The 25,338-nt window shown below is 39.7% G+C and overlaps 1 protein-coding gene and 1 pseudogene across 1 annotated transcript; one reads left to right on the top strand and one right to left on the bottom strand.

Moving 5' to 3' along the window:
- LOC105810536 overlaps positions 1-6,148 on the bottom strand; it is an 11,639-nt pseudogene extending 5,491 nt beyond the window's left edge.
- A 9,757-nt stretch (positions 6,149-15,905) lies between these two features.
- On the top strand, positions 15,906-21,135 carry SERPINA7 (serpin peptidase inhibitor, clade A (alpha-1 antiproteinase, antitrypsin), member 7). Its single transcript, XM_012644873.1, has 5 exons — positions 15,906-15,929; positions 17,541-18,188; positions 19,223-19,496; positions 20,204-20,351; positions 20,863-21,135. Exons 1-5 carry the CDS (start codon positions 15,923-15,925, stop codon positions 21,064-21,066), a joined length of 1,281 nt encoding a protein of 426 aa, XP_012500327.1. The 5' UTR covers positions 15,906-15,922; the 3' UTR covers positions 21,067-21,135.
- The last annotated feature ends 4,203 nt before the right edge of the window (positions 21,136-25,338 follow it).

Genomic DNA, 25,338 nt, shown 5'->3' with positions numbered 1-25,338 from the left:
CATCCATGTGGGAAGAGCTACCACCACCCTTCCAGGCCATGGCCCTGTACCCTCCTCTTCCCACTCTGAGTTCCATTCCTTACAGTGAGAGGGTTCACCTGTGTGCATGTGGACAACCCAATCCATTCTTCACCTGTTTCTCATGTAGAGCCACTCCACAGGCAGCTGGGAGTACATACACTAACAGTGCAGTTAGTCCTCAAAAGGACAGATCCAATGTAGATAAGCATGCAGGTGCTGGAAGCAGACTTGGAACCATTTGGGTAAAGAATTCAGGGGTCTCAAGTATCTTGAGGATGAACTGGAGTGGGTGAGAACTCTGGGTGTGCATATATTCCTCTGGACCCACAAAGTGGGCTCCTGGCACTGTGAGAAGACATAGCAGGAAGACAACCAACAGGGGACTCTAAAGCATGAGTTTAGAACAAGGACCTCTCTTGACAGGGTCTAAGAGAAATATTTAGGCTGGTGCAAAAGTAATTGCGGTTTTGGGCAGTGGATTTTAAATCATCATAACTAGGCTCAAACGCATCTTTATTAATCAAAATAGGAACCATTACAATCAACACATTTTTTCCAACAAGAAATAAGTTTGTTTATTCCTATAGTGTAAAAATCCGTGCTTTGGGATTCCACGAACTCTTGGAAAGCATTTTCTGCATCCTGCTGGTTGTGGAAGTGTTTTCCCTGCAAAAAGTTGTCAAGATCCTTGAAGAAGTGGTAGTTGGTTGGCGAGAGCTCAGGTGAATGTGGTGGATGAGGCAAAACTTTGTAGCCCTATCTGTTCAACTTTGGAAGTGTTGGTTGTGTGATAAGTAGTCAGGTGTTGTCGTGGAGAAGAATTGGGCCCTTTCTGTTGACCAATGTCAGCTGCAGGTGTTGCAGTTTTCCATGTATCTCATTGATTTGCTGAGCATACTTCTCAGATGGAATGGTTTTGCTGGGATTCAGAAAGCTGTAGTGGATCAAACTTGTAACAGACCACCAAACAGTGACCATAACCTTTTTTTGGTGCAAGTTTGGCTTTGGGAAATGCTTTGGAGCTTCTTCTCGGTCCAACCACTGAGCTGGTCATCGCCGGTTGTCATATAAAATCCACTTTTTGTCACACGTCACAATCTGATACAGAAATGATTTGTCATTGCATACAATAAGAGAAGATGACACTTCAACGATTTTTTTCTATTTTTGGTCAGCTCATGAGGCACCCACTTATCGAGCTTTTTCACCTTTCCAATTTGCTTCAAATGCCTAGTGACCATAGAATGGTCGACCTTGAGTTCTTCAGCAACTTCTCGTGTAGTTTTAAGAGGATCAACTTGATGATTGTTCTCAATTGGTCGTTGTCAACTTCTGATGGCCAGCCACTGTGCTCCTCATCTTTGAGGCTCTCGTCTCCTTTGCAAAACTTCTTGAACCACCACTGCACTGTACATTTGTTAGCAGTTCCTGGGCCAAATGCATTGTTGATGTTGCGAGTTGTCTTAGCTACTTTATGACCCACTTTGAACTCGAATAAGAAAATTGCTCAAATTTGCTTTTTGTTCAACATCATTTCCATAGTCTAAAATAAATATAAGATAAATAGCAAGTAATAAGTCATTAGCAAAAAACCATAAAGTGAGAAATGCACATTAAGATGATGTATAACATAACCACATTTAAGAATGTATTCCACTATCAAATGGCAAACTTCAACAATGCTAAAACTGCGATTACTTTTGCACCAACCCAATACTATATTTGATAACTGGTATGCCATAAACCCTAAGCAACCAGGAACAAATTGAGGGTCTTCCAATCACACGACATGGATAGTTGTTTACTTGGACTGCCCTTTCCACTTAAATAATGCTGATAACGGGCCCTGTGCCTTCTGTCTCATCACGTAGTTCTAGCCATAAGGAATACTACGTGACAATGCATTTTAAAATGTCAACACTGATAATAGAAAAAAAGGGTGTTGTGGATGCATTATGTTTATTTCACTTTAATAGATCTAAAAAGGAGAAAACAGTGCTTTGTACTTTGGGAAAGAATAAGTAAATCCTTTTAAAGTTACAATTATTCAGAATTTCACAAACCATAAGATGCCCAAAGGGGTGGGGGAGTAGTAACACCAATTAAAAAATGGTAACATTAGTTAGAATATGAGATGTGCTACCACAGAATATGAAAGAAAGTATTAACGCTAAGTAGAGAGAACCTAGGCAGCCTTATGTAAATGTAGAAACAGGGTTTTCTACCTTCAAATCCCTGGCTTTTATCCTTCTCTGATCCTCTGTTCTGGTCAACTAAGACTTCATTTTCCTTAAATGGCTTCTAGATATTAGATCCATTTTCTCCCTTTCCTCTTTTAATATTTTGTCATTTTTTTTTTAGGAAATATTTTAGACCTACACAAAAGTTTGGAGAATACATCATGTACCCACCATACTACTTAAGAAATATTTAATATAATATTGTAAGTACAATTGAAGCCCCCTGTGTCCTTGTAGTGGGTGGAACTTCATTCTCAAAAAAAAGAAATCTCAAAGTCCTAATCTCCATTATTTGTAAATGTCACCTTATTTGGAAAAAGAGGTTTTTCAGATGATATTTAAAGAACTCAAGATGAAATTATCCTGGATTTAGGTGAGCCCTAAATCTAATGACTGGTGTCCTTACAACAGAAAGGTGAGGGAAAGATACAAGGAAGACGGTCATATGAGAACAGAGGCAGAGATTATAGAGTTATGCTGCCACAAGTCAAGGAACGCCAGGAGCCACCAGAATCTGGAAGAGGCAAGGAGAATTTTTCCCTAGACCTATGGAGGGATTGCGGTCATGCTATGAACTTGATTTCAGACTTGTGGCCTCCATAACAGTGAGGGTATAATTTCTACTGTTTTAAGCCACCCACTTTGTGGTACTTTATTATGACAGATATAGAAAACTAAGAATACCCTCTCCACCTGAACTCTCTTCTCTCCTGCTCCGTAAGATATAACCGCTATCCTAAGTATAGTGTTTATCGTTCTCATAGATGCCTTTTTGCATGGCACATATGCATGCATGCCTCCTATGCATGCATTTTACTACCATATATGTGAATCCATAATCAATACATGATTGTTTTGCATGCTTTTAAACTTTGTATACATGGCATCATAAAATTTGTGTCTTTCTGGAACTAGCTTTCTCCCTTATCTATTTCTCTTCACTGCTACCATTCAATCTTTGCCCCTCCAGGAGGTCTTTCTTTGTGTTCCAACCCCTAAGAATTGTAGTCATTTCCCCAATCTAGTATTTACTTTCCTGTTCAATTTAACTGAAACAGTCTCAAGTCAGTGAATTAATGCTGGTCCTACCATTGGTGAGGCTCAAAGTTTTCCCATTACTCTAAACCAGTGGTTCCCAAACTTGACTGAGATTCAGAATCAACTAGAAGACTTGAAAATGTCTGATTTCCAGCCCCCCTTCAGAATTTCTGATTCAGTAGGTCCGGAGTGGGCCTGTTATTTGAATTTCTAACAAGTTCCCAGGCGATGCCGATGCTGCTCATCCACAGCAGCCCAGTAGCACCATCTGGCCTCCAGGCAAGCTGGGTCATCCATCCGCATTCAATAAAATGCAGTAGAGGCTAGATCTCCATCTCTCCTTTTACATAAATTGTTTAAACTTGATATTTTAATTAATTGGGTGTGCCATAAAAGAGCTTCAAACATAATTGAAAGTGATCTCTTTCAATTACGTTAAGCAGGGCCAAAGCAATAAGAAAGGTACAGCAATAGATTTGAGCCAGTGTTATTTATCTAAAAAAAAAAAAACCCTGTAGCTTATTATTCATTTCAAAAACTTTTATTTTTAACTTGAACAAATACTGTCAGATATATCGTCACCTAAAATATAGAAGAAGAGTCATCCATCAGTGGATCTGACTTTTTGGGTGATGAACTTTGGAACAAAACCAGTGTTGATAAAATTCTCATGTGCTACTGAAAATGAGAAAAATCTAAAATCCATAAGAAATTCATGGTTTCTTCCTTCATGTCTTTCTATGCCTTCAAACTGAAGGATGAAACAAGAAACAGTTAACAATTGTACACCATTAACATGAACCAGTGACTTTCTAAATCTAAAAAAACCAGTTAATCCTATGTATGTCTATTGTCTCAACAGAAGAAATCAAGTTTTTCTCTTGTAACCCAGACCCTTGGATATCAGGGTGCTTGTGCATCATTTATCTTCAATCCTCTGATCACAGCAACCTCATTTCCCATTTTCCAAACATCAAAAATGCTTGTTTTGTTTGGTTTTGAGAGAATGTTCTGTTCTGAGATTTAAATATATCTTTCCATTTAAAAAGCCTGTTGTCTATCCATAAACCATACTCTCTTAACTTTCCTGACCTACAGGTTCCATATATATAAAATGAGAAAGAAAAAAAGAAAAATAGAAAAAGATATATATGTTAATTATCAATTTAGTAAGAAACAATAATCTTCCTATAAGTTTCTTTTCACTGTCACATGGAACACAAAAATTTAAAACTGAATGAATACTTAGGTATCGGTAATTAATTGTAGTTCCACTTGAAATTCTTAATTTATTACACCTCTGTGAGTAGTCACATTCTCAAAGGCATCATCTCCTAAGTTAGTACAAGAGACCATGCTTCTGTACTTAAATGATTAAGCCCAAGCTAGTGTATGTTCCAGTTGCTTTAGCCACTTCTTCTGGTTAATTGTGTTCTGAACAAATATTGGTCTCAGCTACCAGCTGTGGTAAATTTTCCACCTATAGAATTCTTATAGCTACAGCTCAAAGAATGTACATCCATAAATGAACAACACTTGAGAACACGCTACATTCTATACTATGTGGTATAAAAGTATATTATTAACATGAAACTGGTTCTTTTCATTTTGTTTTAGTTTTTCTGGGTTTTTTTCTGCTTTTTATTTTTTAAAACTGGGTTTATAACTAAAATTTTAAACATTTTTTTGTTGTTATTTAGTTTACCAAGAAAATTAAAACACATAGCAGATGTACTGCTAGTAATGGTTGGGTGGGTGATATATGAAGCTATACACAGGTCCCTCGATTCTAGGGGTTTCTTTCTGCTGGTGCAGATCCTTCTCAGTTTCCTCTTCCAATCCTTCATTTTCATCCTGTTCTTTCTCCTCCTCACCTCCAGCTTCTGAAGCTTCATCATTAGAGTTTTCATATTTATATTCGGTTGCTTCATTAGTGAAGAATAATACAGTCGGCCCTTGAACAACAGAGGTTTAAACTACATGGATGCATGAGCCCACTTACATGTGAATTTTCTTCTGCCTCTGCCATCCCTGAGACAGCAAGACCAACCCTTCCTCTTCCTCCTCCTCGACCTACTCAATGTGAAGACAAGGAGGATGAAGACATTTGTGAGGATCCACTTCCACTTAATGAATAGGGAATACATTTTCTCTTCTTTATGACTTTTTCTTTCTTTTTTATCTTTTTAGAGACAGGGCCTCTCCCTGTTGTCCAGGCTGGAGTACAGTGGCACAATCATAGCTCACTGCAGCCTTGAACTCCTGGGCTCAAGTGAACTTTCTGCATCAGCCTCCCAAGTAGCTAGGACTATAGGTGTCCAGATTTCTTTTCTTATTATTATTTTTTGTAGAGACAGGGTCTTGCTATGTTGCCCAGACTGGTCTCTAACTCCTGGCCTCAAGTGATCCTCCTACCTCAGCCTCCCAATGTGCTGGAATTACAGTCATGAGCCACTGCACCCAGCACTTATGACTTTCTTAATAACATTTTTCCCCTCTAGCTTACTTTATTGTAAGAACACAGTATATAACAGATGTAACGTGCAAAATATGTGTTAATCAACTGTTTGTGCTATTGGTGAGGCTTCCAGTTACGATTAGGCTATTAATAGTTAAGTTTTGGGGGAGTCAAAAGTTATACACAATTTTCAACTTTGCAGGGATCAGTGAGTGACCCTAACCCCCAAGTTGTTCAAGGATCAACTGTATAGAGTTTGGGACAAGAATTTCTCAGAAACAATATCCCAGTTTATACTCAGTAGTGGCATCCAGATCTCACACCCTGTGCTGCTGATGATTTTTGGCCCTTGAGAGAAGAAGGGATCAGAATCATCTGGTTCTGATCGCATTTGGTATGTTTTCGTTAGAACTTCATTGAAATGACCTGGAAATGTCTGAATTATCTTTCCTGGATTGAATTTTGAACAAATAGTACAAGACAATTTTGCTTCTTGGGTGGCACTTGATATGTTTCTCCACCAATACTATTTCATAAAGCTTACAAGTTTATCAGTTGCCCATAAGTCACCTTATGTGTCATATTGAATAGGAGTTTTATCATAGATTTTGGTGATACTAGTTTATTATTGAGATCATAGCATAAATTTGTTGTTGGGCAAAAACAAATGCAGCCATTAGCCCAATAAAATTTCTCTTCATGTGGTGCTTAAGACTGAGCATCTTTAACATCATTTAAAGCCTTTTTTGGAAAATAATATTAGCTATATAGTTTTCAATCTAGTGCAACTCAAGGAATCTGCTTTTGTGCATGATGAGACAAATTGTTTCCCTTAGCCTCATTAGATTCCAATTTTGAATGTTCAGAAATTTTAATTATGGCCAAGGCAGAAAGAAGTTGAATTGAATTTAATAAATTATTTACAAAAGTTTCATTTTTGATTTGATTCCCTCTTTGTTTCCAAAGCATAACAAAATCATGAAGAACCCCAAAGGCATAACAGCTATCAGTGTAAATATTTGCATTATTACCTTTTGCCAGAATACAAGCCTTGGTTAGGCATAACATTTTACTTGTTGGGCTGAAGCACTCATTGGCAGTGGGGCTGCTTCAACTACTTCAAAAAGGGGGGTGATAGCATATCGCACCATATTTTCCTTCATTATTTGTCACATACGATCCATCAGTAAACCATGAAAGTTCTGCATTTGGTATAGAGATTTTTTTGTAAATCAATTCTAGGTTTTAGTAGCTGGTCAGATTTAGACAGTCATGAGATGTCTCGTTATCAGGTAGGAGAAGGAGGGCTGCTGGATTAAAATTATTGCAGTGAGAAAGAATAATATGAGGAGAGGTCAACAGCAAGATCTCATAAAAAGTAAGTATGCTCGCAGGAAGATGGTAAGTATGATGAGAGTTGAGTAAAGCTTCTACAGCGTGTGAAACATAGTGAGAGGAGAGCCTATGACTAACTCTTCTGTAGATTTAGTTAAAGCCACAATGGCTGATAAAGCTCTCATGCAGGAAAGGATTCTCTTAGCTACTGAATCTAATTGCTGGCTATAATAGCCAAGGGGTCTGTGTTGATCTCCATGTTTGTGGGTAAGGACCCCCAATGTATTTCCTTCTCTTTTATGTACTAAAAGGAAGAAGAACAGCTGATAATTGGGGTACCCTAAGGCAGGAGAACTTAGAAGTCCTCCTTTGAGTTGACAGAAGGCTATATGGGCATTCTCTTCCCAGTCTGGAGGATCTGGTTTGTTAAATTTCAGAAGGGAATATAAGAATTATCAAAGAAAAATCAGGTATTCAGTTTTGGCAGTACCCTGCCAGGCCCCAAAAGCCTCATAATTGCCAGTCTGAGGTTGAGGAAAGTTTAAAATGTCATTACATCTATCAGGATCCAAGAGAAGTTTTTGGTTTGATCTCAAGTGTCCTAAATATTTGACATAGGCCTAGATAAATTAGAGTTTTTCTGTAGAAACTTTATGGCTTTTGTCTGCCAGAAGTTTAAGGAGATAAACACTATCATATTCACAAGCCTGTTTAGAAGGAGAACAAAGAAGAAGGTCATTAGCATACTGCAAGAGAGTCAATCCTCAAGGGAAAGAAATATCTGTTAAATCTGCCTTCAGTATCTGTGAAAAGTGAGAGGGGCTTTCACTATACCCTTGAGGCATTACTGTCCAACTATATTGTTGTCCTTCCCACATGAAGGTAAATAAAAATTGACTCTCCTCGTCCACAGGAATGCTAATTTTTTAAAAAGCACTACAAAGATCTATCACAGTGAAAAATTTGCTTTCTATGAGGATGGAAGTCAGGAGGGTATGGGGATTTGAAATACCAGCGTGTCGAGGAATGACAATGTTATTAATGGCTCTTATGTCTTGCACAAATTTACATCCTCATCTATAAGGTTTCTTTACAGGAAGGATAGAAGTATTACAGGGGCTAGTGCAAGGCACTATAAAATTTTTGGCTTTATATTCTTCTATAATTTGTGTAATTCCTGCAAGAGCTTCAGGGTTTATGAGGTGTAGCCTGATATTAGGAAGGGGCTTGTTTGGGTCAGTTTGAAGCTCTATCAAGGGAGCTGAATGGATTTGTCCAATGTCTGCTGTGGATTTAGCCCAAAGTTCCGCAGGAACCTCTTTTAGAAGAGCTAAACTCAGCATTTTTGTTATTTAGGTTAAAGAAAAAATGGGCAGGGGTGTTGAATTATTTTCACTGTTGTCAGTTAATTTCAAGAATGATCTCCCCCTTTGGGGAAAAGAAAATGATAGCATTTTTCTAAGATAAGATCCCTTCTAGGTAAGTGAACTGGGGCTAAGGGAACTGGGACTGTTCTGGAGAGAACCTAATCAAAAAAGCAAAGGTCAATATCTGTAAACTGTTAAAAGTATATTAGAAACTTCCACCATTTGCATTTTTACAGTATTCCAAGGAAGAGGTTGCTTGAGGATAGTGGGGTTAACCACAGAGAGGGTTTCTTCAGTGTCCATACGAAGAGCAAGAATCTCCTTTCCAATCATTACAGAAGTTTAATTCCCAATGTCCAGGCCTTTTGCAGTAGTGGGAGACCCCTTTATGATTTAGTTTTATGATGTTAGACTGCCATGTTTTATTATGGGGGTGGAAAGTTGTTGAAGCTGTAGGTTCATTATTTTCTTTGCCCTCACTTTTTTGGTCTTAGAAATTGTTTGGGCCAATTGGTTGGCCAGGTTAAGTAAATCAAAGGTGAATGCTGTTTCCCAATTAAGTTGAGCCTATATAACTAGAATTGCAAAATCTTCACCTAAGCCGTTTATGAACATAGTATTAAATGACACTTTGGTAGATTTGGCGTCTGAGGAGACTCAAGAGTTTTCCTTGAAAACAATTTCAAGTCTATTGTAATAATCATGTACTGCCTCACCTTCCTTTTAGATGCAGGCCTAAATCTCGTTCCAATCTACTGGTTTAGGAAATGCTGAAGGGATGGCTTAGCATAAGATTTTGGCTCTTTCTTGGTCCTTTTCCTATCAGGAAGCATATTGTGTTATAGGCCCATTAGAGGATTGTTCCAACCTGTTTTAGCCATCCAATTTTGTGCATGACCTTCTCCAATGAGCACATGTATTAATTAAGGCCAGAGAAACCAGGTTTATAAGTTTAGATAACAATTTGAAATTTTTCAGCAAATATATGAGGGTCCTCAGTAACCTTAGGGAACTCTTTAGCCATAGCCCTAAGTTCAGCTTTTGTTCAGGGTGTATAGTAAATGTTTAAGAGAGTGCTCTCATTATTTGGATAGAGCTTGAAAGGTAAATTTGAACAAGTTTAGCAGAAACAGGGGAATCAAGGGAAACCTTGGGGTCAGAAGAGTAGAAGGGAAGTTCAGCAAATGTAGAATATAGAGGAAGGGAAACAGAAGGAGTGGGAGAATGAGAGGTGGAGAAAGAAACCTGAGTCTAAAGGATTTTTTCTTTCTCTTTCAATTTTTTATTACTCTCTATGAATTTAGAGGCTGTTTTGGAGACAGGTAATTTTAGAGCCCTGAATGCATTTGGATAACTCTAAATGCCAGTTAAAATATGCAGCCCATTCAAGTTGTTTTGTTTTAAAACCATGGTCTTCTAATTTAGTTTGGGGAAAATCTAGTTTGGTATAACAAAAGAACCTTAATTTGGGCATTGTAATTCTAAGGTATACTTTGTATAGAAAGTCCACTGTTCCAGATAAATATAGGTGGAGGGCCCATAATTTTTTAACATATAACCAGCTGGAGTCCCAGAAGGGAGACAATCATTGCAAGGTTGAGAATGAAAGAATATCATACTTATAATAATACTTACCAATAAGAAAACTCCTAACCAATAGGAAAAACTCTTAACAAACTGGGAGAACTCTCGCAAAGGCTAATAGCCTGTACCAGCACAAATGGAACAACCATCCCCAAATTCTCAAATAAAGGCATTAATCTCAACCAAAGGGAGGGAGGTCGCAGCATGAGAGGACTTATGAGAGAAGGTCCTGGAAATCCGAGGCACAAGGGTCTCCTTGTTGTAAGTACCTCACCTGATTCCAGAGAACATTGGTCCACTCCAAGGTAAGATCATTTCTAGTTCCATTCTGACATCAGCTATGTTAACAAGAACAACAACAATAAATAATAATAATAATAATAAAATTTAATTTAAAAAATAAAAAAAAATACCAGATTGACACAGAGGTCAAAAAAGATAGCAAAATTGCAATTTGGGCATATTGAATCAGGGCAGCCCTGAATAATGTTCCATAAGGCAAGCATAGTAGAGGTTTTTAATGAGATATTTCCACAAAGTGTTTGTTTTCAGAGGCAGTTCATTGGCTGTGCAGAAATTCTAAATTGTAAACCTGTTCTGATTGGTTAGTTAATTAGGGTACTCTCAGCTGAGAGATGATAGAGGCCAGCAGATACTGACTTCCATTGTTTATGTAAGCCTATTGGAACATTCTGTGGTTGATCTTTAGCAGGTATGAGTGCAATCCTCTGGAAATCTCTTGACTCCATTTTAGAATGCCTTAGTCTTAGTTACTTCATGTTCTTTCACAGTCCCATTCTTGAATTATTAAAGAGAAGCTATTGATTAGTCTCTTGGGCCTTTAGAATGAATCCTCTAATTTGGCTGTGGATGAGTCAATTTTTTTCCAGGTAACATGGAGCTTAAGCACTTATTCCCTGGCTGACTGTGTTAGAATTCATACTTCGCCTTTAGTCAAGGTTTTAGATAGGATGAGATATGATGCAATTGTATTTAGGGTATTAACCACTTGCCTAAAACATTTTTTTGGTCACCCAGTTTATGGTATTTTGTTATGTTGGCAGCCAAAACGGACTAACATAGTCCTTTTATTCATCTTTGGGTGTCGTTCATTCTTCTTCTGAATCTCCTTTTGACATCCTGTAACTTGTTTACTGTCATACAAAATTAACTACAATTAACACATCTTATGCAAATAGGAAGTAATAAGGGGAATAGGAAGGTAGAATAAAAATGCTTAATATAAACACAGATATCTTGATATCGACATAAGGAAGAAGAAATACTCATAACTATTATAATATTGGGTTTGGTAACTAGCCACAAGATCATAATTGGTGTTTTTAACTACCGTCTTCCTAACTACCTCTTCCACTAATCCATTCTATACTCTCTTTGCCCTCAATAAACACTTTAGCTGGTTGAGCTTCCTTGCCTGGTAGAGTGACCCAATCTTCATTTCTGGAGTATCTGAGTGATTATTGGTACTGCTTGCATGGGTTGCTATAATTTCCCATTGACTTTAGTTAAAAGACATGGGAATACTAAGAGGCACATCCCTAGGGAACACCTGGATTACAGATTCTCATTTTGTGCAGCAGTGAAATTTCCTCTTATTATTCAAGATTTACTATCCCTCCAAGTACTGTAGCTCTCTTCCTTTTCTATTTATTCAGTGTCATGAATTGCTCAAAGTGGCCAGGTGGCAATCTCAGTTACAAATTCAATGAAATCATTTTTACATCCCATAGTAGAAGCATTCAGCCATTTGAGTTAAGACCCCTAAACCAGGAGGACCTAGGTCACAGGGATGGAAAGCAAGAAATTTCCTGGTGGATCAGTAGGGGAATAATGAGTGGATCCACACCCATTTTTACTCCTTGATCTCCTAACCTGTTATTCCAGGTTATGGGAGAAATAGCACCATATTTTGGACACTGATTTGGAGCATATACCACAGTGTAGAGGACATGGCTAAGCTCTTCATGATGTCACCTATCTGGTTCTGTAATTTATTCATCAAAGCCATTCCACTCTCTATTGGCTAACTGCTTTAGGGTGATGGAAAACATGGTAAGGCCAGTGGATTTCATGAATATTGGCCCATTGCCACACTCTGGTGTGAAATTAGTTATTTGGCCGGAAGGGACTCTGTGTAGTATACCATGATGGTGGATAAGGTAGTTGGTAAATCCTTGGATGGTAGTTTTGGCACAAGCTTTGCAGGAAAGGAAGACAAAGCCATATTTCTAGTCATTGCATATTCTCCTGAGAACAAAACAATTCCCCTTCCATGATGGAAGTGGTCCAATGTACTCAAGTTCAAAACAGGTAACTTGCTAGTCATCTGGGAATGGTACCATATTGGAATCTCAGTTTTGATACCTGCTGAAGCTGTAGCCAGACTGACCTTGATGTGTGGAGGTCCATGATTCTTAGCCCATGCATAAACTTCATCTTGGTTGGCATGACCACTTTATTCATGAACCCATTGAACAAAGACAGAAGTGTCTGGGAAAGAGGCTGGCTGACATCTACAGAATACATCATTTTATCTGGCTGATTATTAACCTTCTACTTTGCCGTGGTTGCATTTTGGTGAGTATTCACATAGAACGTAAATATCTTCACACGCCATGCCCATTTGCACAGGTCACCACATATACCTCTTCCCCACACCTCTTTATCATCTATTTTATAATCATGTTCTTTCCAAGGACATCCAGCCAAACCATTATCCAATGTTCATGAACCTGGGTAGATTGATCCCTCCGTCCGCATGTCTCCTTCCAAGCAAAATGAGCAAGGTTCTCTGGCCTTCCTTTTAATTTTGGGTAAAATCATATCCTCCATTAAATGTCTTTTATGTTAAGGTTATTCAGCAGCAGTTACTATTGTTCAAAGCCAAGTACTATAAATTATACTGGCATTGTCAACAGAAATTAGATTTCATGCAACAATATTTAAGGAAATTGTGGAAATTTAAAGTTCCACAGTTCTGGTCTAGTAGGGCTAACAGCAGTTGAAAATTCCATTTGTGTTCTGGAAGGTGATATGGAAGCCCATGGAATGAAATGACATATCAATTAATTAAGTGGCCCCTGAAATGTAGAGCTTTTGAAGGCATGCATTTGGAAGACCTAATTTCTGCCATAGAGAAGTCTGAAGTATGTAAGTAGTTCAAAGATTGTGGAGTTAAGTGGATGCTTCTGATGGCACTAGAAAGCTCAGAAAAAGAATGACATGCTCAAAACTCTAACGTTTTGACTCAAGTGCTCAAGGAGTATACTGAAGCCAGACAACATGAAAATAGAATTTCTTGAAATGCAGCTGGAGGGCTAAGTTGGCCAAATCCTATGCTCAGCATTTGAACCTGTGCATTACCAGAATCAGTTGATTTTCTAACATTGATAGCTCATTTTTGTCAAAGTTGTTCACTAAAATAGAAAGAGTAAAAACTCAAGAATAGGAAGATTGGGAGAATTAAAAGAAACCTCAACCCCAAATGCCTACTGAATTTCCCTTACTAGCAGAGTAGTCCTCTTTGTCTGATGAGGCTGTTTCTCTTTTGCTTAAAGATCCAGTAATCTCCCTGCCTGTTAGACTTAAATTGTAAGAAGAAGCTAATTTTCCTAATGCCCCTATCCCACACCTATCATTGTCTTCCAACCTATAAGTAGAGTAAGATTGCATCATATCCCCTAAGACCGGGGTGGAGGATCAAATATCAAGTCAAAACAATGAGAAGAGTGTTTACACACTAAAAGAACTGTGGAACTTTGAACATTTTTAAAATAAAATTCTGGGGAATTTGTGTTGGAATGGATTATGATAGTGTTCATCCAAAGAAGGAAATACATAATTTTAGATTTGATTGAATTTGTTGATACGGCAACACTTCCTAGAGAGTCTTTGTTCAGTGTGCTAGCTCTAGCAGCTTTACACAAGCATGAAAGTGTTGCGCTAAATATAAGTTTGCAAGAAGAATTTAAACCTTATCAATAAATTGCATATTAATTAGCATGCATTTGCATAAAGCAGAACTGAACAGCAGTGGCGGTTGGGGATGGAGCCAGGGACCACGGAGACTTGAGGGGAAGGAAGAGAATCAAGATAGCAGATGAAAGGAAAGAGAATTAACAGTTGCTGGATCCTCACTACATGCCGGGCATTACTATAGGAGCCTCTGGACACCCCCTCTAAATTTCATGTGATACTCTCACTAACCACATGATGTGGGGATTTCTCACTTTGAAGGTGAGAAAACTGAGATTCAGGGATATTAGGTAACTTGCCCCAAATTGCACAGTTTACATAACAGAATGACAGAAGCACAGGTCTAGTGCCTGTGATGCCAGGGGACAGAAGAGACTGCAGGGGGAAGGGTGCCTTTCTCATATGTCAGAGACAAGCCCTGCAGTTACTACCTGCTAGCAAAGCTCAGCTGAATTAGAAGCAGCAGAAAGCAACCTGTGCCATTGTCTGACTATGCCACCAGAGGGCACAGGTTTGGAAGTTTTGTTTTTAGATAGTCTTTTTTTCTGTTTCTTCTGTAGAAATTTGCTGTAGATGAGAGAGCAGACAATGTGTCATCTTAGCAGGATTGACCTCACAGTCTAGAGACCTGAGCTTGCCACTGTCTTTCTTTGGGACACATGGACAACTGACCATCCCATATGTGAGGTGTGCCCTCTTCTATTCAATTTGGGCAGTGCGTGCCAGTTAAAAAATCCTTTGGATTCAGGACTGAATCTAGCATTGACCTCTGAAACCCCAGTGCTTAGTGTGGTGCTTTCTCCATAGTAGGAACTCAGTGTATGTTTGGTTGAGAAGAAACAACGGTACACAGAATCACCGTTTCTCCACTGCCTTGTCAAAGTCCCTCAGTGACTTCCCAATGCCCTCAAGATAAAGTCTGCACTATTCATCCTGATTTCCAAGTCCCATCATAGACTGCATCTAGGCTCGGCTCAAATTAGCCCCTGTTCCCTGCCTACCTCCCACTACTTAACACATACATTCTTAATGTAGTACTGAAGCCAGCAGTGTCTGGAATCAGATGCTTCACAAAATGACCTGCACATGGTAAATTCTCAAAAGCAGAAGTTGCTGTTACTATTATCACTACTAGAGCTAGAAACTGGCCGAGTGAAGGTTGAACTCAGGACTTCTGAGTCCAGTTCTCTTTGTTCTCCTTGCTTCTTTGCACATAGTCAGTACATGGTTAATACTGGACAGTGGAATCTTTGATTCTGATCTCCTTGGCTCCTTCTGCATCCTCTTTCTGAGTCCTTTGGCAAGGGGAGGGTACAGGGGATTTTAGTTACCAGAAGATAGGACTGGTTTTTCCCCTGAGCAGTCATATATGTGTGCAGCATCAGAAGTCTAGCACTGGAAGCTACCTTTGACATCATTTCCTCTGCCAACACATAAATAATTTTGACAGCACCCGTTAGGCTCACCCAGCCTCTGCCTGTGTACACATTTCCCTCAAAAGGCTGCCAGTCCTATCACTGTTTTGCTAATGCTGATAACTTTCTCCTGCTGCCTCTTGGCACTTTTGCCCACGACCCTCATTCTGCCTGCTGAAAAGACATTTTTCCTACCATGGACCTGGACCCCTCCAGTTCTGACAGTCCTCTTTCTCTTTTGTTTTAGATGACAAATCTGGCAGTCAAAGCAATCACCCAAAGTTCAAATCTTATCATTTTTTGCTTTGTTCCTCTTGGCCTTGGTTTTTACATCAGCTTTGAAAATATCATCCCAGGGTTAATGCTGGGGTTAATCTGTAACTAGGAGTGCTCTCGTTTTGCAATACAGGACATGTTATAAAAATGGAAAGGTGTTTCTTTCTGAGAGATGCAAGTGGCTTCTTGGGCATGTGCTGTAAGTACTTTTTTTCTCTTTGGGGAACTTTGAACATCTCTATCAGCAAGTTAGATTCCCAAATAACCAAGTCAGCAAGTCAGAGTCCCAAACCAAATTTGTAGCTCCAGGGGCCAAGGTCTAAGTGTGGTCATCTGATAATTGATCTTCTACCAGCCTCGGTGACATTTAAAGAAAGAGGACTCTGGTGACAATATAGAGATTAGATTTAGCGGTGAAAGAAGGGAGGTTGAGGTGAAGGATAGAAGAGATGGTGTGAACTGCTAGGAGCTGATGCAGTAGTTGAGGTCATAACTGAGGAAGTGGCAGTAAGAATGGACAGAAGGGAGACGTTTTTAGAGATATTTAGGAGGTAGTATTCATAGGACATCAAGACTCGTTAGATTTGGGAGAGTGAAGGAAGCCCCTAGGATGACTCCCAGGTTTCTGGCATGAGGGTCTCCATAGACAGAGATACTATAGACTGAGAAGTAAAATGGAGATGAAGGAGCAGGCTTGAGGGGTAGAGAGACGATGTGCTTACATTTGGAAACTTTGAGATTTCCTTATTGAGACTGAGGTATGTGTGGACCATCCTGGTGGATATATCCAATAGACAGGATAAATGGCTAGGAACTCAGAAGAGCAATCTGGACTAGGGATATATAGTTTGTGAGGCAGCAGTTGAGTGCCTAGGATGAGATCACTACAGAAAAAAGATGGAGGGCTGAGGAAGGAGCCTTGTCCTGACCCCATAGATCACTTCCTTTTAACCACTCATGTCCATGGTCATTGGGGTTCCACAGCTGACCTCCTTACTCTCTTTCAGGCTCAGAGAACCTTACACCATATCTTTCTGACTTCCTCTCTAATAATTAAAAGTAACATGCATGGGTGTAAGAATATAGTGTTAAGATGTTATATAACTTAGAAATGGCTCTTTAAATGTTACTGAAATGGATGGTGAGAGAGATCTAAAATGTAGAAAGTTATACTTTCATTTTCCTGATATTTGAAAATACTCCTGTGGCTTCCACGCATTGCAAAAATGCATGAATTGCAGGTCATGACCTTGCACACAACTCCGCAAACCACCAGCCATCCATTCCAATTAATCATATCTTGTACACAGTATTCTCATTTTGTCTCTTAGCCAAAGGAAGTGCAGGTGTTCTCTCAACTCATCTCATAGATTTTATCTTAAGAAAATACCAAATTAAAAAAATACAGTCCAAAATTCTAATCAAGAAAGAATAATGTAAGCAGAGGGAGTACTAGTTTCACCTAAGGATTCCTCCCTCTCCAAAGGCTGCCTCTAGTTCAAATAAAAGGTGATTCAATTTCCATAAATTTAGTTTACTCACAGCATTTTCATAATGTCACTATTACATCTGAATGAGAGTCCATAGCATTATTTCTGTGGCCCCAGAAAGCCACTTCTCCCACATTAGATGCATCATCAGTTTTTCAGAAAAGAGAAATCTCCACCTAGCTCCTGGTGAGCACATAATCAAATATTTACTATTGTTTTATTAATTAAAGTGAGGTGGGCAATTATTATGTGTCTCTGGCTCAGAGAATGTTTCATCCAACTAAGCTCCACCAATGGTTCTCTCACTTCATCTCTTATAGATTATCTTCCTTCCAAAATGTCACTGTTCCTCTATCTGATTTTTTTGGTACTTGGGCTTCATGTTACAATCCATTGTGCACCACCCAACAGCTCTGAAGGCAAAGTAACCACCTGCCATTCACCCCAACAAAATGCTACTCTCTATAAGATGTCATCCATCAATGCTGACTTTGCATTCAACCTATACCGGAGGTTTACTCTGGAGACCCCAGATCGGAACATCTTCTTTTCCCCTGCGAGTATTTCTGCAGCTTTGGCCATGCTTTCCTTTGGGGCCTGCTCCAGCACCCAAACTCAGATCCTGGAGGTCTTAGGGTTCAACCTCACAGACACTCCACTGGCGGAAATCCAGCATGGCTTCCAGCATCTGATCTGTTCAGTGAATTTTCCAAAGAAGGAACTGGAATTGCAGATGGGAAATGCTCTCTTCATTGGGAAGCAGCTGAAACCACTGGCAAAGTTCTTGGATGATGTCAAGACCCTCTATGAGACTGATATCTTTTCTACCGACTTCTCCAATGTTTCTGCAGCCAAGCAGGAGATCAACAGTTATGTGGAGAAGCAAACCAAAGGGGAAGTTGTGGGCCTAATCCAAGACCTCAAACCCAATGCCATCATGGTCCTGGTGAACTATATTCACTTGAAAGGTAAGGCTCTGAGATCAATTTCAAGTCTAGGGTTCAGATACTTTGGTGGAGCGCTGGGGGGAGCTCATGGTCTCTTATTACTGGCATCAGTAGGTGTCCCTCATGCCACAGTGATCTGCTCCATTGGACATAGCTGTGCATAGTATTGGATCTTCCAGGAAGGACACACAGCTCTGTGAATGAGCCCAGGAAATTTCTAGGGAGAGCGCACTTTCAGAGAGGTGGGTGACAATGGTTTGAACATCTTGCTCATATTTGGTTAAAGAATAATGGCTTCCAAAAGATTTGGTGAAATGGGACAAGCTTGTACTTGGCAAGTAGACATACATGTATTTAAACCCTATTGTGACCCTCACTTGCTGTGCACACTTAGGCATGTTACATAAATGCTTTTATCATATATTATGACTATGTACCATGCACTGTACTACATGTGTGGTTTACACACTGTCTTATTCAATCTTTACAAGTGCCCATGTTCACACAGTTAATAAGTTTCAGAAATAGTATTCCCAGCCAAGTCTATCTGACTCTAAGGCTGGTACTTGTAACAGCAAGAATCATGTGACTCTTTTCTGAAGGTGCTGTGCTCAAATTATTTCTCCTGGTTCTACAGCACATCTCAGGCACATTTGGTGGAGGAGTGAACAATTGGTGGCCACAAGCCACACACATATAGATGGCTAAAATGGCAGAACATATCTGTTGTCTCATTTTACCCTATGTGATGGATGCCATACTTTTGATGGATGAGAAAACTGTGGCTCTGATGGGTTTAGTGTAAGTATGGTGGTTTTGAAAACAGACCATGGAGCCCAACAGCCATAGGTGTGATTCCTGGATCTTCCACCTGCTAGCTGGGAGAGCATGTCAAATGACTTTCTCTTCCTGATCCTCAGTTACTTGTAAAACTGGTCGACTCTAGGTACCTAACTCTGGTGGTCTTAATTACTAGATGAGATGACTAATGAAAACGTTCTTGTTGGCACCAATACTGTTTAAAACAAACATCTCTCTTCTCTCTGTATTTTAAGCCCAGTGGGCAAAACCTTTTGATCCATCCAAGACAGAAGACAGTTCCAGCTTCTTAGTGGACAAGACCACCATGGTGCAAGTGCCCATGATGCACCAGGTGGAACAATACTATCACCTGGTGGATATGGAACTGAACTGCACAGTGCTGCAAATGGATTACAGCAAGAATGCTCTGGCACTCTTTGTTCTTCCCAAGCAGGGACAGATGGAGTGGGTAGAAGCAGCTATGTCATCTAAAATACTGAAGAAGTGGAACCGCTTGCTGCAGAAGGGGTAAATGTCTCAGAGGATGTGAGAGGTGGAGTGTGTGAGCATAACAGTGCAGGTGAGACCTAGTTCAGCAAAGATCTGGAGGCAGAAGAATGACCTTGAACCACCTAACAGCTGTGTGATGATCACTAGAATATGCCAAGAACATACCATGTGCCAGGCTCTTTGTTGGACACTTTACACACTTTATGTCATGTAAGCACATCAACAAACCTACAAAGAAGGTGGTATCATTGGCATTTTTCAAATTAGGAAGTCATGCCTCGAAAGATAAAATAAGCTCTCCAAAGTCATCCTGTTAGTAAAATGATGCCTTCCCAGAGATCAACTAGAGCTTAGGGGATGTTCTGGATTTTGATGTCAAAAGGTGGGTGGGCAACAGTTGTGGACTGGTAGCACAAGATGAAAAACCATGAAGTTCCTGGGTGCTACCCATTGACCTTCTTGCCACTGGCTTCCCAACCTTGGCCATCACCCTAGAGATGTATTCCTTTGATTATAACTGAGTTACATCTCCCTGCTCCCAGTGTTACAGCATAACATTGGCTGAACCAGAGTGCATTCCTTTCAGAATAGTTTCTGTGATTTTGGGGTTGCCAATACTCAGGGAAGAAGCAGAGTCCAGTACAATACCATGATGAGAGAGAGAAGGAGGGGATCATGAGCTTGGTATGGTGATTGCCACGTGTCCTCTTCCTCTTTCCCCACAGGTGGGTTGACTTGTTTGTTCCAAAGTTTTCCATTTCTGCCACATATGACTTTGGAGCCATGCTTCTGAAAATGGGCATGCAGGATGCCTATGCTGAAAACGCTAATTTTTCTGGACTCACAGAGGACAATGGTCTCAGACTTTCCAGTGTAAGTTGGTAGATTTGAGTCCTTGAATGTATGAGTTAGAAGGGCCATTGGAAGTCAATTAATTCAACTCTCTTATTTTACTAATAATGAATCTGATGCCTAGAGAAGCTGTGTGACTCCTCCTAGGCTAGAATCACTCCAGGGTCAATCCCCATTACCCCAAATAGGTTATTGTAGCAGTTCCTTCCATCCCTGACCTTCATGTCCTAAAATGACGCTGACAAAAGAGTTGAATGATCAAAAGTGACTCTGGTGAGATAAGGTTTTGGAGGAGGTGGGGAGCGTGCTTAGGAGGTGATTACTGGAGGCAGAAGGCTCTGAAGAATGAGGCGGTTCCCTAAGAGCTAGCACTAAAATCACCAGAGATTCATTAAATACACTTAGCCAAGCAGCCACACAGTATAGCAAAGGGGTGGCCCCCATCCTTCCTTTTCCTTTCTTTCTTCCAGCTCCTCCCAAAGACTGTTCCTATTTGTTCAGGGGACTGTCAGTGTTTGTTTTCTCCCCACAGGTTGCCCACAAGGCTGTGCTGCACATTGGTGAAAAGGGAACAGAAGCTGTAGCTGTCCCTGAAGTCAGACTCCTGGATAAGCCTGAAAAAACTCTCCTTCACCCTGTTATCGAATTTGATAGATCCTTCATGCTGATGATTTTGGAGAAAAGCACCAGGAGCATTCTCTTTCTAGGGAAAGTTGTGGACCCAACGGAAGTGTAGTTAGGAAAGAGGCCATTGCCTAATTGCATGTGCATATTGCGATGGGAAATAAATGAATAATATAGCCTGATGTGAGCTTGGACTTGCTTTCTCTTATGCAAGGGAGGAGACTGAACCCTGGAAGAACTGCAGTGGCTGTGGAAGAGGCCAATTCTGTGGCTGGACATTCAGAGAGTCAATGAGTGGCTCATTATTATCCAAAGCACAGGAAGGTTCTATGTTAGCATATTGCTCTTTGTCAGAATTCCCCTCAATTAATTTGCTCTAAGAAATTTTTTTTATTTCAGCATATTATGGGGGTACAAATGTTTGTGTTACGTATATTGCCCTTGCCCTCCCCCCCCGAGTCAGAGCTTCAAGCGTGTCCATCCCCCAGATGGTGCACATTGCACTCATTGTGTGTGTGTATACACCCATCCCCTGCTCCCCCCTCCTGTCTGCCCAACGCCTGATAAATGTTATTCCTATATGTGCACTTAGGTGTTGATCAGTGAAACCAATTTTCTGGTGAGTACATGTGGTGCTTATTTTTCCATTCTTGGGATACTTCACTTAGTAGAATGGGTTCCAGCTCTATCCAGGATAATACAAGAGGTGCTATATCACCATTGTTTCTTATAGCTGAATAGGACTCCATGGTATACATATACCACATTTTATTAATCCACTCATGTATTGATGGGCACTTGGGTTGTTTCCACATTGCTCTAAGAAATCTGACAGGGCTGACAAATTCTCCCTTCTTTGCCCTCTGGGGAATAGTTGAAATGCAAGTCAGGTCCTCATATCCCCATATTCCAATAATAAGATCAATGAACATAAAACAATGTAGTTACAGTGTCTTATATGTGAATTCTCAACCTCCTTCCCTCCACCCATCAGAAGGAGTCTCTGTGTTCTTCCATAACTGCCATTGGTAAGTTGAACAGAGGTGTTTCCACTATAGAGCTGAGTTACAGACTGAGGGCTTACTGCTAGAGATTAGCTTCTGTAACCTAATAAACATGTAACAATAGAGCAAAGAGAGAGATTTACTCCCCTCACCCCCCTAAAATTTCTACCTTACTAATTTATGAGCTGAGAGTGGAGAAAGTCATTTATTCACATCATATCTCATAGCCACCTTTCTGTATCCTAATCAGACTCCTTTTCAAATATTACACCCTTGTCCCACGTGTTCAGTAGGAATCTCCTGGTTAGTTTTTTATCTCTACTCTCATTGAAGTTTGGTACTTTTGTGTGCCCAGATCCTTCAACAATCTCCCCTGCATGTGCATGCCAAGTCACCCCCACCCACAAAACTAGATTTTATCTCATACTGTAAGTATTAAAAGGCCCAAAATTAGAATTCAGCTCATATAAATAGCACAGTGAGTGTTAATGATGTAGAATCTGAAATTCTAGCCCTAAGGTGAAATCCTTCAGTGATGGCAAAATAGTAACAAATGCTTAAGTGCTATTGCAGATGTTGTGCTTCCAGGTTAAAATAAATATGTATGTTTAGAAAAGTATGTGCACCACAAAAATTCTAATTTTTTCATATTAGACCTATTGGCATAGAGGTTTGCTTATTTCTGGATATTTCACACTTTGATTTTACGAGTAAGAAATTGAAAGCCCAGACAGGGATAGTGACTTGTACAGAAAAATTCATTGTTAACAGGAAATTCTGTTTCACTAAAGTTATTTTACAGTCTTGGCTCTGCTACTTACACTGTTGTGTGATCTTGGGCAAGGCACTTAAACCCTGCACCACATTTTCCTCATCTGTAAAATGGAAACACTAATAATATCCATGTCATGAGGATTTTGTGAACATTCAATGTTGCAAAGCATGTAATATGCTGATCACAGAGCCTGAGACCTGATAAAAAAAACCCATAATATTAGTTGTTTCAATAATGTTGATTAACATCAGGCAGTGGGCTGGTATCAGAACCAAGATTGTAATGGGGGTCTCCTGGTTTGCAGGTTTCTGTTCTCTAGGTCATGCTCTAGCTCCAGAGGCCAGAGTAAATGCAATATGAACCCCTTCCTAAACCACCCCTTCCCCAGATGAGTTGGATCAGAACTTGTTCTGAAAGGAATATGAATATTTCCAGAAGGAAGTCAGGGATTAGAAAGACACTGTCCTCAGGTAGTTCACGTGTCTCCTTAGAGACTAAACCTCATTCAGTCATTCATTCCTGTGGCTAGACCATGAATGACTACTACTATTCATATCACAAATCTCAGCTCATTCTAGCAAACTAGGAATAGAATATAACTTCCTTAACTTCATAAGGGTTACCCATACAATATCTAAAACAAATATCTTACTTAATACAGAAAATTTTATCATAATTTCTATTAAAGATAAGACAAGAACAAGATAAGAATTCTCTCTATCATTGCTTTAATATCGTGTTGGAGATCTTAGCGCAGCAAGACAAAGAAAAGAAATGAACATTATAAAGGATGGAGTGGAAAGGAAGAAACAATCTGTCTACACAGAAAAAACAAAAGACAGAAAAAAATATATGGATAAATTCTTAGAACAAAGGAGAGACAACTTACTGGGGAACTGGATACAAGAGAGTAGGGGTATGGGTTGTATGGAATTCACCAATTGTATTTTCCTTTCTACATTGTAATAAAATTGTAGCCACATGGCTTCCCTGATATACTACATTTTCTAGCCTCCCTAGCAGTTAGGTATGACCATGTGAGTAAATTCTCATCAATGAAATGTGAATATAAGTAATATGCAATATTAACCAACCAGTGCATTACAATAGTTGGGTACCTCCTCCATTCTTTTTCTGCCTCCTTTAAGCTGGATGGTGGACTAATTGTCCAGTTTGACTACAAGTAAACTTGGAAGTCTGGTGAAAACTATGTACATCATTTCAGAATAATTCTTTAAATGCTAAGAAAGATAGAATTTATAAGGCCACAAATAATATAGTAATATAATTACAAAAATAATACAGGGAATAACATCAGCAAAATGGCAGAATAGGAAGCCCTAGACCCTTTTCTCCCACCCCCTGAACAAACACACCAATTCAACAATACACAGAAAAATTCTCTTTCTGAGTACACCCATTATGGAAAACAGTATGGAGCTTCCTCAAAAAGTTAAAAATAGCACTACCATATGATCAAGCAATCCAACTTCTGGATATTTATTCAAAGGAATTGAAATCAGGATCTCAAAGAGATATTTGTGTGCCCACATTCATTGTGAAATTATTTGCAATAGCCCAGATGTGGTAATAATCTAAATGTCCATTGATGGATGAATGAAGAAAGAAAATGTGGTATGCATATACAATGGAATATTATTTAGTTTTAAAGAAGAAGAAAATCTTGCCATTTGTGACAACATGGATGAACCTTAAGGACATTAAGATGAATAATCCAGTCACAGAAGTACAAATACTGTATTATGCCACTTATATGAGGTATCTAAATTAGTCAAACTCATAGAAGCAGAGAGTAGAGTGGTAATTGCTAGGGCCTGTGGCAGGGGGAAATGGGGAGTTGTTATTTGATGTGTATTAAGGTGCTGGCAAATTCTGTTTCTGGTGAGGGCTCCTGGCTTGCAGACCACTTTCTCACTATGTTCTTACATGGCCTTTCCTCAGTGAGTGGAGAGAGATAGAGAGAGAGTGAGTTAGGGAGAGAGAGAGACAGAGAGAGACAGAGAGAGACAGAGACAGAGAAGTAGATAGCTTTCTAGTTTCTCTCTTTATAAGGACACTAATCCTATCACATAAGAGTGCCACCCTTATGACCTCATTATTTACTACCTTACTCCAAATACAGTCACTCTGGGGGTTAGGGCTTCAGCTTCAACATATGAATATTGGGAGTACACATATGTTCAATCTGTAACACTAGCCTTACCCCAAGTTTTACAGAAATTGGTAGCAGTAGTGGGTATGTTGCACGTTTGATTCTCTAGGAAGCAGACCCTGAAACAGAGTTTATTGTACAGGATGTTTATTAGGGAGTGCCCTTGAGATTGATGCCTCTAGAAGGGAAGGGAAGGAAGCAAAATTGGGCAGAGGCAGAAGCCAAGCTGAAATGCAGGCCCAAACAGCAACAGCCTTGACTGTCTGCACAAGGAAACCTGGAGCTAAAATGGCCAGTTAGAGTTGTTCTGCATTAGGTCGAAATGGCTGGGCTATAACACATCTACTTTGATCAGTCATTGAATACGAACTGATGGGAAAAGGGCATGATCTTGGACAAAACATCTCTGCAACTGAGGCAGTCCCTGAAGGA

Source organism: Propithecus coquereli, unplaced genomic scaffold (assembly GCF_000956105.1).
Source record: "Propithecus coquereli isolate 6110/MARCELLA unplaced genomic scaffold, Pcoq_1.0 Scaffold104, whole genome shotgun sequence".
Lineage (NCBI taxonomy): Eukaryota > Metazoa > Chordata > Mammalia > Primates > Indriidae > Propithecus > Propithecus coquereli.
Note: the sequence above shows the minus strand (reverse complement) of the source record. Positions and strands in the feature narration are given on the sequence as shown.